This window comes from Trichinella spiralis, assembly GCF_000181795.1.
Source record: "Trichinella spiralis strain ISS 195 chromosome Unknown Scfld4, whole genome shotgun sequence".
Taxonomy (NCBI): Eukaryota; Metazoa; Nematoda; class Enoplea; order Trichinellida; family Trichinellidae; genus Trichinella; species Trichinella spiralis.
The window spans coordinates 6,653,407-6,666,317 of record NW_003526943.1 but is presented as its reverse complement, the minus strand read 5'-3'; the positions used below and the strand labels follow the sequence as shown (position 1 = coordinate 6,666,317).

Here is a 12,911-nt window from a genome sequence, read left to right as displayed (position 1 = left end):
AAACCATCGATCGTCATCATCATAGATGGTGATGTTGGCAACGAAATTGTGCAAATTGCTACAATTTTCCTTTTCAACATTGCCCACAACACACGTTGCTGCATTCATTACGTATATTTTGCAATTATGCTATTTTCAAAAAACATTTTGCTTTTTTTGAATAAAAAACTTTTTTCATCTACACTTGCTGAATTTACTAACTAAATTCAGTTGAATAACTGTAGCCTTTTTTTCAGTCCATTCGTTTCGACAACCATTTGTGCATCCTTTATTTAGCATATAAATTTCATGTTGTCAATTATTTATTTACTATTTACTTGTAAATGAAATAATAGAATAAATTTTTTCAATAAAAATCAACTGTTTTGTGAAAACTAAGCAATAAAATTTCCTTGCTAAGCTAAAGAAAAACTGACCATGCAAAAAGATCGGTATTTGAGTACCAGGACAATATTTTCAATGTGTGTAATACCTGCATTTTTATTAATACAGTGTTTCTACAGTATACCAATTTTATTTATTGAAAAATATATTTAATTTCTATAAAACAAAACAATATGTAAAATAATAAACTTTTTTTTCAATTTTAATAACCATATAAATTATTTTAGTTCTTGAATTTTTCACACAGTATAAAATATGCATTTACAATATGAGCTTATGATTATGATAATGTCGTAAATGATGATGAACTGACGATAATAATGATCACCTATTGTAGAAATTGTTGATATAAAATTTGCATGCGTATGATTTAATTACGTGTATTCTGAAATTAATTCATGAGGAATTTGAATTTATTAAGAGTTGTTTTTGTAGCATAAAACCCATTTTTACCATTTAAGCAAGTGGGCATGATTCATCGTGCAAAGTGTGTTTGTCTGAATTTTTGTTTATTTGTTTCAGATTGAACAGCTTTGTGCAGTTAGCCATGACCGACATCATATCTAACGAAATGACTAGCGAAGTTACTGAACAAGATGCTGAGAAAGCTAATTTGAGTGTTTCCGGTAATTGATGTTGCTAAATTTGCTTGCAGATTTTTTAAGTTGATTTGATTGCAGAAGATGCTGCTGATCCAGCACCTGCAAACAATGCAGTGCATGATGAAAAGTCAGAAGAAAATGGTTTGGCTGGAAATCAGGCAAAGGATGAAATTAAGCAAGAGCTGCCAATTGAAATTGTTAAAGCGAAAATCCGCAAACAAATGGAGGTACATTTGTCATTTGTGATTGATTCAAGCAGCTCATTGTGTATGTTTCACGAATGCTGCAAAACAAGTTTTAATCAAGTTTTTTAAGTGTTAATGTAATATGTGTTGTCTTTTAAAACGTAAAATCTTTAGAACTGCGAGGTTTCACTACTTTTTAATTAAGAATCCCGATTAATAACTTTTGTATAGTTTTTACTTGTTTTGTTTTAAATAAATGGTTAAACTTTTTTTTTATTTTAATTAAGTTTGTGTAGTTATATTCTGTTTATTCGCTGAGTTAAGCGGTGTAAATCAAAATATTTACTTGCAGTTTCTAATAAATTGTATAGTTTGTTTGCGTTTAAATATTTATTTGTTGCTATTGATGATGCTTAAGGTAATAGTTGTGATGCAGTCATGCAATAAATTAGAATTTTAATTTGAATGCTATTATGCTTGACAATGTTATCTCTAATCACGGGCTACTTTAAACAGTTTTTAATATGATGATGATGAAATTCTTAATTTCAAATATTTAACGGCAAAAAAATTTTTTTAATGCAGATCAGTAGAATTTTGCTTATTCTAAAAGGTTGTTTTATGTTCAAAATTAATGCTAATTCACTTTCCACATTTAACCGCGTAGTGATTAATAAATTAGAAACAACTATTGAAACTATGAATTAAAATTTAATTATAAATCACTTGTATTGGTATAGTTTATAAAGTATGAACTGTTCTTTAAATTCGATTAAATAATAGAACAAATAAATATGTTAGAGTGAGGTGAAAATGAAATGTACTTGTTCTGTTTTGCCAACTCGATGTACAATGCAAATTACTTCTTACTGATAAATTATTTTTCAGTATTATTTCTGCAATGATAATCTTTGCACTGACAAATTTTTGCGTGCAGAAATGGAAAAAGATTCAGGTTGTAAGTATTTAATTTCATTAAAGAGACGGATAAATTGAAGATTTCCCTTTTACATTGTTGAATGTTAAGGGATTCCTTTGGAAACGTTTATGACATTTAATCGCATTAAAGCTCTTACAAATGATGTTGCAGTTGTTGTAGCTGCCTTGAAAGAAGCTGAATCCGACTTTTTGGAAGTTAGCAAAGTAACCGTATTCGATGCGAACTTTAAATTTGATTTAGCTTTTCTAGATGACCGATGACCAATTGAATATTCGACGCAAATTGTCTTTTCCAGTACCAGACTGGGATGCATTTATTGCTTCACGCGCTGAACGCACCGCAGTTGTTGTGAGTTGTGTTGTGTACAATAGCTAGAAAATTATTAATCTAATTTTTTATTCTTTAATTTCAATCTTCATGGAAAAATTCAGTTATAAATTTATGAATATTTTTTGTAAGTGCGCATTGGCATTATTTGTAATGTGTCTGTGATTTATTTTCAGAAAAAATTTCCACTAAATGTAACTTTGGATAAATTGGAAGAATTTTTTCATCCTTTGGGAAAAATTGAATCGATTCGCATGATTTACAAGAAGGACCAATCACGAAGCTTCACGGTAAAACAGTGTCAATTCAAAAACTGAATTAATTAATTAATTAATAATACTGGATATTTCTTTCATTTAGACGAAATGTTGAACGAAATTGTCTATTTTATTTATTTAAATTTTAACCACTATATAGCATTTGATTTATGTGAAATGTTGTTTTAGGGAACCGTGTTTGTCATTTTCAGTGATGTAGAAGAGATGAAATCATTTCTAACTCGAGAAGGTCTTTCGTATGAAGAATGCAAGTTGACTTTACATCAATTGTAATGGTTTATTTAGTTAGATGCTTTTAATGAAAGGCTTTTTCTCTTTATCTGTTGTTTTTTTTCATCTTTAGGGCAGTGAAGAAAAAGCAAGATGAAGCCGAAGCGACAGCCAAAGTGGAATCCACGGAAAGTACTCCAGTGAAAAATTCCAGAAAGCGCAAAGAAAATGTACTTACCGTTGCATTTACATTTTTTTTCATTCTCCACCTTTTTAAATTTGATCTTGTTGTCCTTTTTTCCGTGTTTTATTATTTTGCAACTGAACTTTATATATCGCTATATCTTTTTTTTGATTTAGAAAGTTACTCGACGTAAAGGTGTCGTTTTGCATGTGGATAATATTCCATCAAGAGTGAATCGTCATCAGTTGCACGCTCTGTTTTCGAACTATCAACCAATAGAATGGATTGAATTTGGCAGAGGCGATACGAAAGTATGCTTGGATAAAAAAGTTCTTCTGCTCATTCTGCATGTTTGCATTATTTTTTCATGCTATACTCTGTTGTGGTTTCTGCAGGCGAAAGTTCGTTTTCAAGGGGATGAAAATGCAGCGCAAGAAGTTCTTACGAAAATTCAAAGCGAAGGTGACCAGTTTATGCTGGAAGAAAATCCATTGGGATTGCGTCTGTTGACCGACGCCGAGGAGGATGATTATTGGTCGGGCGTGATGCAGGCGATAGAGGGAAAGAAAGCTCGTGCGGATACAGATGGCGGCACTAAAAGGCGAGGCAGACGTAAGCAGAATTCGAAGACAAACGATCACCAAGATCATCGTATCCAAGAAGAAGAAGAAAACAAAGGAAATGAAATGGTAGTTGACGTTGATGCCGTTGCTGATGGTCAAGAGAATGACTCGATGGAGGAAACCAACACCAGTATGGAAGTGAATGTTACTGCGGAGAAAGATTCCATGGATATAGAAGAATCCAGTGTTGAGGTTGAAGGTAAAAATTAACCAACATGAGTGAAAGTGAATGAATGTTTATTCATTGCATTATTTAATTTATTTATAAAACTTCCATCATTTGTTTGTGAAAATATATTATTCATGTAATATGTAATTTTTTAAAAAGGCGCTGAAGTTGCCGCAGCCGAAACCAACGCCATGTCAGCTTGAGTGTACAGATAGATGATGACCATATACTAGCTTCATCTTGCACATCATCAGTTGGAGTTATCAATATTCATCAAGTATCATCATTATTATTGAACAGTAAAATTTTTAATAGAAATGATATCAGTTTAGAACATTTTATCTGTATAATAGATATTTTAATTTTTTTTGGTTTTAAAAAATGCAAAACAGTGATTTATTACTTCGATTAATCAGTGTGTTTTGTTTTCAAAAGTGCTCTGTAGATGTGACAGTTGGCGACGGATTTTGTCTTTTGTAGTCATTGTTCATTTTCACTGTTCACTACGAATGGAAACATCTTTTCAATACAACTGTTTCGCTAAAAAAAATTTCTTTTTCCAATATTTATTATATATGGATGAAAATGAAGAAAAAGAAGAAGACGCCAACATGTTCTATTTAGTCAGCCATGTTTGTTATTTCACTGCAATGTATTTACAGCTGTTGTGTTATTATCAGTATTATTAAAATCACGTATTGTATATCGCTGATGTATAGCTGTTGGAATTTTTAAAATACCATAACATTAGTATATTACAGGATGCAAATTGAAAAGGTTCTTTTGCGGCTGATGCTGTAATCATTTTTCCATTATTTTGCTCCTTATCAGTATCGATAATACTCTAGAGTTAATAACGGACATTTCATTTTTAACTCCTTCCATCAGCAGCTAACAATTTCATAGCAACATTTACAAAATGCAGCAAACTGATCGATACATGTTGCTTACTGAAACGCAAAAATCATGCTTACGACAATAAAACAAGTTTTCTTTTAGTTTTCTAGCATGAGTAAAAATAGGGAAATTTAATTATATTAATCATATCTGTTAAAGATAAAAAATATAAAAACAGTCCGCGTTAATTGCGCAACTTGTTCAATTTGTTGCATTGTATGCTTGGTGCATTATTGCTTATGCATTTTATTCAAGTTTAAAATTACAATTTGTTTCGTGGACTTCAAAATTATTTTATGTTCTTCAAAGAGCCAATTTACAAGCATAAAACACGTTGAGAGCTTTGTGAAATCAAAAAGATGTTGTTTCCGGGTTTTACATCCCGATGTAGGGATGTTATTGCACCCATACTCTTTGGGCACAATAGAAACTCTGGAACGAACACTTCACGTCGGTGCTCATGTTACTAATTCAACCGGTATCAGATGACGTGCATTCGGCCGTATCTGTACCCACGGCTAATATTCTTTACAAATACATAAATGAAAGGTTCCAATGTTGACAAGTCGATAATTATTTTCAGTTACTTCCATATTATTAATTATTTATTAATCATATCTGTTAAAGATAAAAAATATAAAAACAGTCCGCGTTAATTGCGCAACTTGTTCAATTTGTTGCATTGTATGCTTGGTGCATTATTGCTTATGCATTTTATTCAAGTTTAAAATTACAATTTGTTTCGTGGACTTCAAAATTATTTTATGTTCTTCAAAGAGCCAATTTACAAGCATAAAACACGTTGAGAGCTTTGTGAAATCAAAAAGATGTTGTTTCCGGGTTTTACATCCCGATGTAGGGATGTTATTGCACCCATACTCTTTGGGCACAATAGAAACTCTGGAACGAACACTTCACGTCGGTGCTCATGTTACTAATTCAACCGGTATCAGATGACGTGCATTCGGCCGTATCTGTACCCATGGCTAATGTTCTTTTACAAATATATAAGAGAAATGTTCCAATGTTGACAAGTGAATGATTATTTCAAATTGCTTCTTCAGCAGTTAACGTTTAGTAATAACATCCGGAAATAACTGCAAACTCATTGTTTGCTTTGGTTATCGAAGCACAAAAATCATGTTTTGAACAAAACGTTAATTGTTATTTATTTATATGAATAACATCCGTTAAAGATGAAAAATATGAAACAAATCCGCTAACTGCGCAACATGCTCAATTTGTTGCATGGTATGCTTGATGCACTGATTGAGCATTTTATTCAGGTTTTAATATACTCTTGTTTTATGAATTTCACAATTATTTTATTATCATTAAAGCGCCAAATTACAAATATGCATCACACTACCAGATATCTAAAATATGGACAGTGACTCTGCTGCAATGCTTAGAAATCCATCTCCTACACCAATTCATTGCACTCATACCCTGTGGATACAGTGAATTTAGTTCCACCGTCATGGGATTACTGCAACTACAGTACGATTCCAACACTTCGTATCGGTGAATTTTAGGCTAATTGGAGATTGGAGAGCACGCGTCTTAGGCTGTATCTCCACCAACAGTTAATGTAATTTTAAGATGTATAAGGGTAGCAGCAGCCTGTCAATGTTAACACGTGAGCTACTATTTATTTTTATTTGCTTCTTTACAGGCTAACCATTTACTAATAACATCCGGAAATTAGAGCAAACGGATCGTTTAATTGATATGCAATATTGGTTGTTACGCCAATTATCTTTTCTTCATGCGGAACATTGTACACATGTGGACAGACGGAAGTGGATTGTACACAATTGGCGCACCAATGCTGTGGATTTCCAAGGATGTCATTTCGACTGCCTTGTGAAATGAAGAAGCTTTAACAGTTTTTCTGTTTGGTGCAAGCATAGCGTCCTTTCCGTTGGCATCTTCAAAGAAATTTACATTTTTCTACCCGACTGCATAAATAATATTTAAAATGATGTCAACCAAACAGTTGTTCCTCTCATCAAATAAATTACTTGTTTACTTACAATTTCAAATGTTATGTGCATATGGTGCGTTTCCGTTTGTAGGAAATTGTTCACGTTTGTCGTAACGGATCAGTGGATTAAGGCGATTTTAGTATAAACGGAAACAGACAATTGACAAATTATCCGCAGCTGCTGTTGTCAGCTAAAAGCAGATGTGGCAACTAATAAATGTTAGCATCGAAATACTTTTCTAATTTTAGCGTGCGTGACCGTTCTATACAATCATTCTGCTTGAAATCGATTTTTTTCATCTTTACGAAGTTTTTTGACTAGTGTTTTTTGCGTTCTATTCTTGGCTTTATTTAAATATATAAATAAAAATGTGCAATTTTATTTATAAATAAAGAAACATTTGTTTATCTAGTTTTACGAATTGTGCAAAACTTTTTCTCAATTTCCAAAGTAAACGGACACTGGGTTGATGGAACACTGCAGTTGCAATATTTGTATTTCAATGATAAGGAAATGTGGAACATTTAGATTAAAAATCGGCGCTTATAAATTTGCTGATCTATTGTATTTTAAAATTATTTTTCTTAACAATAGAAAGCCAACAAAAGTTGGTTTACTGTTGAAGTTTCCTCCATAAAGTTGTGCCCCAATACTCACCGCATGTGTTCTCCCAAAATATGGTCATTGCTAATTATCCTCAAGTCTTCAGCATAAATTAGTCTTTTATCTGTCGCTCTGGCTTTCATTCTCATTATTCTGCATGCTCAATAATTGCGCACTAGCTGGGGTTCACTGCCTGACAAAGACGGTGACATACTTTGAGACAGCGTTGCAGAAATTCCAGGCCATTTGCATATTCAGCTTCAGCTTGACACTGTAGTGCTCGTAAGGACTGAAACGCCAACTTTGGCGGGGTAGTGTGAAGTATCTCAGACAAGTGGTGACTATGAAGGGGCAGTGATAAATCTGGAGAACATTGCTGCAATATAGAATTGGCTGGTATCCTGGTGTGTGAAGATATCAGTCAAATCTTGGGACTGTCTTTACGGTCTGTAAAAATTACTCCTCTTTAGAAGCAATGCTCTATGTACTGACTCGACAAAGGCACAAATTGAAGATGCTTTTGCACAGATTAACTATTTTTTGTGTGCGTTTGATATTTTTTGTTCAGTAATGCAGTGAGATAAGAAATTCAATTTGTAAAAAAATTCAATTTTTTCTTATTTCTATTTTCGGCGTTTAACAACTTAACTAGCTTGCGCAATTTTTTTCCGTTGTTGGTTTGATAAGTCACAAATTATCGTTTAAGTAGTTGAAGGACAGACAACATGTAACTATGCCGCCTTTAACATTCATTTATTCAAAATTTTACAATATAGTATTCCAACATCTTTTCCAACAGTATAACATTATACAAGCGAAATTAATTTACACTCTAGAAAAACATGAATGGTGAACATCTGCTGGTACCATTCAGGAGTAATTTTAAACCTGGTATCAATACTCCTCCAGACAGAATGCTCAAATAGAACTCAAATTTTCTTCAACACAGAATATTAAAATATGATCATATACATTGCACCACGAAAGCAGTCACTTAGGCTTTGCCTTTTAGCTGACTGGAAAAATGTTCATTTGCTGACAGCAGAGGAAATCTTTTTGCCTGGCTTCTGTTCGTTAGAGCATTCACTTTTCTGTATATTGAAAACCGACTGGTAGTTTCCAAATTTGCAGATATGCTGCCGGTATAAATCTGTAGAACAAGCTTTTCTTATTCAGCTGCTTCGCGTTTAAGATTACATTTTTCAATTTTATGTAAAATATTGCTGTATGGGGTACAATTATGAGCATGAGGAGCGAATTTCAACACAGCATTCACATTTGAGTTCGTGTGCATTACACTCCTGAATCTTCTTTTTACCTACAAAAAGAACGTCAATGATTGTTCATAATCATGCATATTTATAATTTAATAAAACATTATTTACGCCTTCGTAAACCCATTGTTTATCTTCAAAATTTGTGTGCTTCAGCTGGTAAACTCTTCCTTCATATATTAAATTATAGTTGTTTCGAGCATTTAAAATCAAACGGCAGCTAATAGTCTACCATAAGATAGTAGATGAGAAGAATCAAAGCAAGAAGTCAAGCACAGAAAATGAAAATGTGGTAAAATGAAGAAAGCTTCACTTTCATCTTCAGAAAACAAACAGCTTTACTGGATGTTAGAACACAACTGTTCCATTGAAGTTTGATTGATGACTGTTTCCAAATAACCGTTTCAGTCAACAGAATTGCGAAGTGAAAGCAACTGGCATTTTAAAATTTCAAGCTTAATAGCAAAATTTTCTTATTGTTACAATTTTGCGTATAATTTATAATATTGTTGCATCTGCTGGTCAAGCATGAGAAATTTCATTTTGCTTTGCATCGTTGCAATCGTTGCTTTTGAAATAAAAAGTTTTCAACTTCTCTGTCATTGGATAACACTTCAAAAAGTAACAATTTAACGGTTGCAATATTTATCATGTGCTGTTGCTAAGCAAATGATGATTTTAATAGAAAGATAAAATTCACAACTGCCAATTTCTCCAAAACAGCAGTTGTTGAACTGACACTAGGAATGATTAGTATTAAAGAAAGCTAAATACTTTCCATATTTTAACAAGTGCTACATTACATAGTAAAAATTCTTTTTTGCTTTCAATCAAAACATTTTACATGGTTTTTAGTGAGAAAAATACTTGAATAATTTTTAATTTTTGTAATTACGAAGGGCGTTGGGCAAAGTCATAAAGTAAACATAGCAGTTGTCTTAGAAACACATCTTGAACATAAATAAATTGTTTCCTTCGATGAAATTTAAGTGTATTTAATTTCCTGAAATTGTTACTGAAGAATAAAAACAAAAAGAATTGTGTATGCATAAAAAAAAGCAGTACTACTAATGAAAAGTCCAAAAATGATATCTTAACAAATGATAAAAAAAGTTGTTGCTAGAGAAAAAGTTGTGATTTTATGAAAAATTTTGGCTGCTAATTTTTTTGTATTGTATTGTATTGTATTGTACTGTATAAGCAAAGTTTATATTATAATCTGAGCTTTTTGTATGTGTATCGGTAATGTAACAGAAAACAGTATTATCATCAGAGCTACTTTTATGTTGGTTGTTTGTTTTCCACAGTTAATACATGTAAAGTAATAGCTGCATGGATGTGAATTTTGCATTCATTTCTTACAAAGCAATTTTATAAAAATTTTCATGCATAATCTAGCTGAGGAACAAATTTTTATCGCGTTTTCTTACTGATCATTGAAAGCATTGTTATTCGACGCTTGTGGCGTTGCCTTGTTGGTTTTTTTTGTCTAATTGCTCATTGATTCAATCTTTTCCATTTTGATTAGCTTCAATATTTTGCGTTTTATTGGTTCAAATATTTCTTTTTACAATTTTTCTAACTTTAATAGTGGAATTTTTAATATTTTCAAATTTTTGTTCATTTTTATCACAATTTATGATGTTTTAACATTCATAGCCCATTCCTGCTGAAGGTACTCGAACAAGGTTTCAATTTGAACCGACGCCCCAACATTTAAGATTTCGAAACCCGCGGATACAAGGTGCACTAGCAGAAATGCTAATGCCATTAGCATTTCAAAATTTTCATTAATTTTTCTGATTGTGAATGTAATTCGTTTTTTAACGTTCCAAGCCAGGCGATTTGCCAAAGTCTTGTTCGCAAAGTTTAATATATAATTGGTTGGCGGATAATATATTAAAAGTTGCTGACTGGATTTGGTCATCGTTTGTTCAGCATTGATCTCTGGCTGGGCTAATGTATATCGTATCCTGGACCTGGCCCCACGCTAGAAACTGATCGGCTGTTTTCAAGCTGGTGGAGACACTGCTTTCTAGCTAATTATTGCTACACTAATTGCACCTGGCACTAACCTTGGATCTAACGAAGGCCCACTATTTGAGTTTGTCCGGCTTCTATAATTTGTATAAAGCGTGTTTATTTTCTGTGCAGCTTTCCACATGTTCACCGCTACGGATGACTTGTATCACTTCCCAATTGGTGGAGATTGTTGCATAGCAGCCGATGGATTTCTAAACTGAAACCGAAAATGCTAGCTTGTGATATAACAATAAGAAGGTGCGAGCTATTTCTCTTTTACGTTGGCACACATGCAGTTTTTATCGTTTCACTTTGTACGCTTCAACGTAAAGCATCTGCCTCGATATATTAACTTTTGTTGGTTTTTTTGATTGGATACAAATTGAATTGCATCATCATTTGTCTTGAACATTGAGAACAACAGAAAGAAAAGGAAGCAAAGTTAACATAACTAAGAGAAGCAAGGAAAAATAGAATTAATAAACTTGATTTCCTCTTTAAATTAATTTCAATTTTATTTTTCGTCTTATCTATTTGTTTGTGATATTTGTAGCGCCAATTACCCTTTGCTGATGCTAACAGCAATTGCGGAAATGGCGTACCAATGCCGACAATTTCAAAGAATGTCATTTCGACTCCTTCGTGATATGAAAAAGCTTTAACGGCATAATAAAAGGGCTTTCGACTTTTATCTACCACAGTGCATAAACAATGTTCAAAAGGATGTCAAGCAACAGTTGTTTTTCTCGACAGATAAATTACTTCTTTACTTGCAATTTCAAATGCTTTTTGCATATGGTGCGTTTGTAGGAAGTTGATCTCGTTTGTCGTAACGGATGAGTTGGTTAAGGCGATTTTAGTATATATGGAAAATAGACAATTGACAAATTATCCGAAGCTGCAGTTTTCAGTTGAAATAGAAGTGGGAACGGCACACTGATGGATCAGTAAAGTCGCGTGCTCCCTGTACGGTTTAAATGTTTTTCTTGAGAGTACTGCACCACTCCTGTGCATACGTCACTTGTTAATTGCAGTTTACATTGCGATACAAATACTCAGAATCTGTGCTTATATTACTAATTCAGCAGGTATCAGATGAATCTGTATCAATAGTTCATATAATTTAAAAATATAGAAGGGTGGCAACAGAACACTAACAAGTGACCAGTTACTTTTAGTTTCTTGTTTTGTAGCAATCCATTTACTAATAACATTCGGAATGTGCAGCATACTGATACCTTATCTTTGATTATCGAAAGAAAAAATCATGTTTGCAACAATAAACCAAATTTTCTTTTAGTTTTCTAGCATAAGTAAAAAAGGGTAATTTAATTATATTAATCATATCTGTTAAAGATAAAAAAACATAAAAGCAATCTGCGTTACCTGCGCAACTTGTTCAATTTGTTGCATTGTATGCTTGGTGCATTATTGCTTGTGCATTTTATACATGTTTAAAATTACTTATTAATTGTTTCGTGTACTTCAAAATTATTTTATGCTTTTCAATGAGCCAATTTATAAGCATAAAACACATTGCAAGAATCGTAAAAGCGAAAAGATGTGATGTTTCTTGTTTAACATCTCCGTGTAGAAACTGATTATACCCACACTATTTGGATACAATACAAAGTCTGGTTCGAACACTTCACGTCGGTGCTCATATTACTAATTCAACCGGTATCAGATGACGTGCATTCGGCCGTATCTGTACCCACGGCTAATATTCTTTACAAATACATAAATGAAAGGTTCCAATGTTGACAAGTCGATAATTATTTTCAGTTACTTCCATATTATTAATTATTTATTAATCATATCTGTTAAAGATAAAAATATAAAAACAGTCCGCGTTAATTGCGCAACTTGTTCAATTTGTTGCATTGTATGCTTGGTGCATTATTGCTTATGCATTTTATTCAAGTTTAAAATTACAATTTGTTTCGTGGACTTCAAAATTATTTTATGTTCTTCAAAGAGCCAATTTACAAGCATAAAACACGTTGGGAGCTTTGTGAAATCAAAAAGATGTTGTTTCCGGGTTTTACATCCCGATGTAGGGATGTTATTGCACCCATACTCTTTGGGCACAATAGAAACTCTGGAACGAACACTTCACGTCGGTGCTCATGTTACTAATTCAACCGGTATCAGATGACGTGCATTCGGCCGTATCTGTACCCATGGCTAATGTTCTTTTACAAATATATAAGAGAAATGTTCCA

The 12,911-nt window shown here is 32.7% G+C and overlaps 1 protein-coding gene across 1 annotated transcript; it reads left to right on the top strand.

The window, feature by feature from the left end:
* Positions 1–25: 25 nt before the first annotated feature.
* Positions 26–4,121, top strand: Tsp_01639 (la protein-like protein). Its single transcript, XM_003377406.1, has 12 exons — positions 26–111; positions 907–1,010; positions 1,065–1,213; positions 2,060–2,126; positions 2,199–2,320; positions 2,361–2,459; positions 2,615–2,728; positions 2,885–2,985; positions 3,060–3,156; positions 3,287–3,421; positions 3,506–3,925; positions 4,062–4,121. Exons 1-12 carry the CDS (start codon positions 26–28, stop codon positions 4,119–4,121), a joined length of 1,554 nt encoding a protein of 517 aa, XP_003377454.1.
* The last annotated feature ends 8,790 nt before the right edge of the window (positions 4,122–12,911 follow it).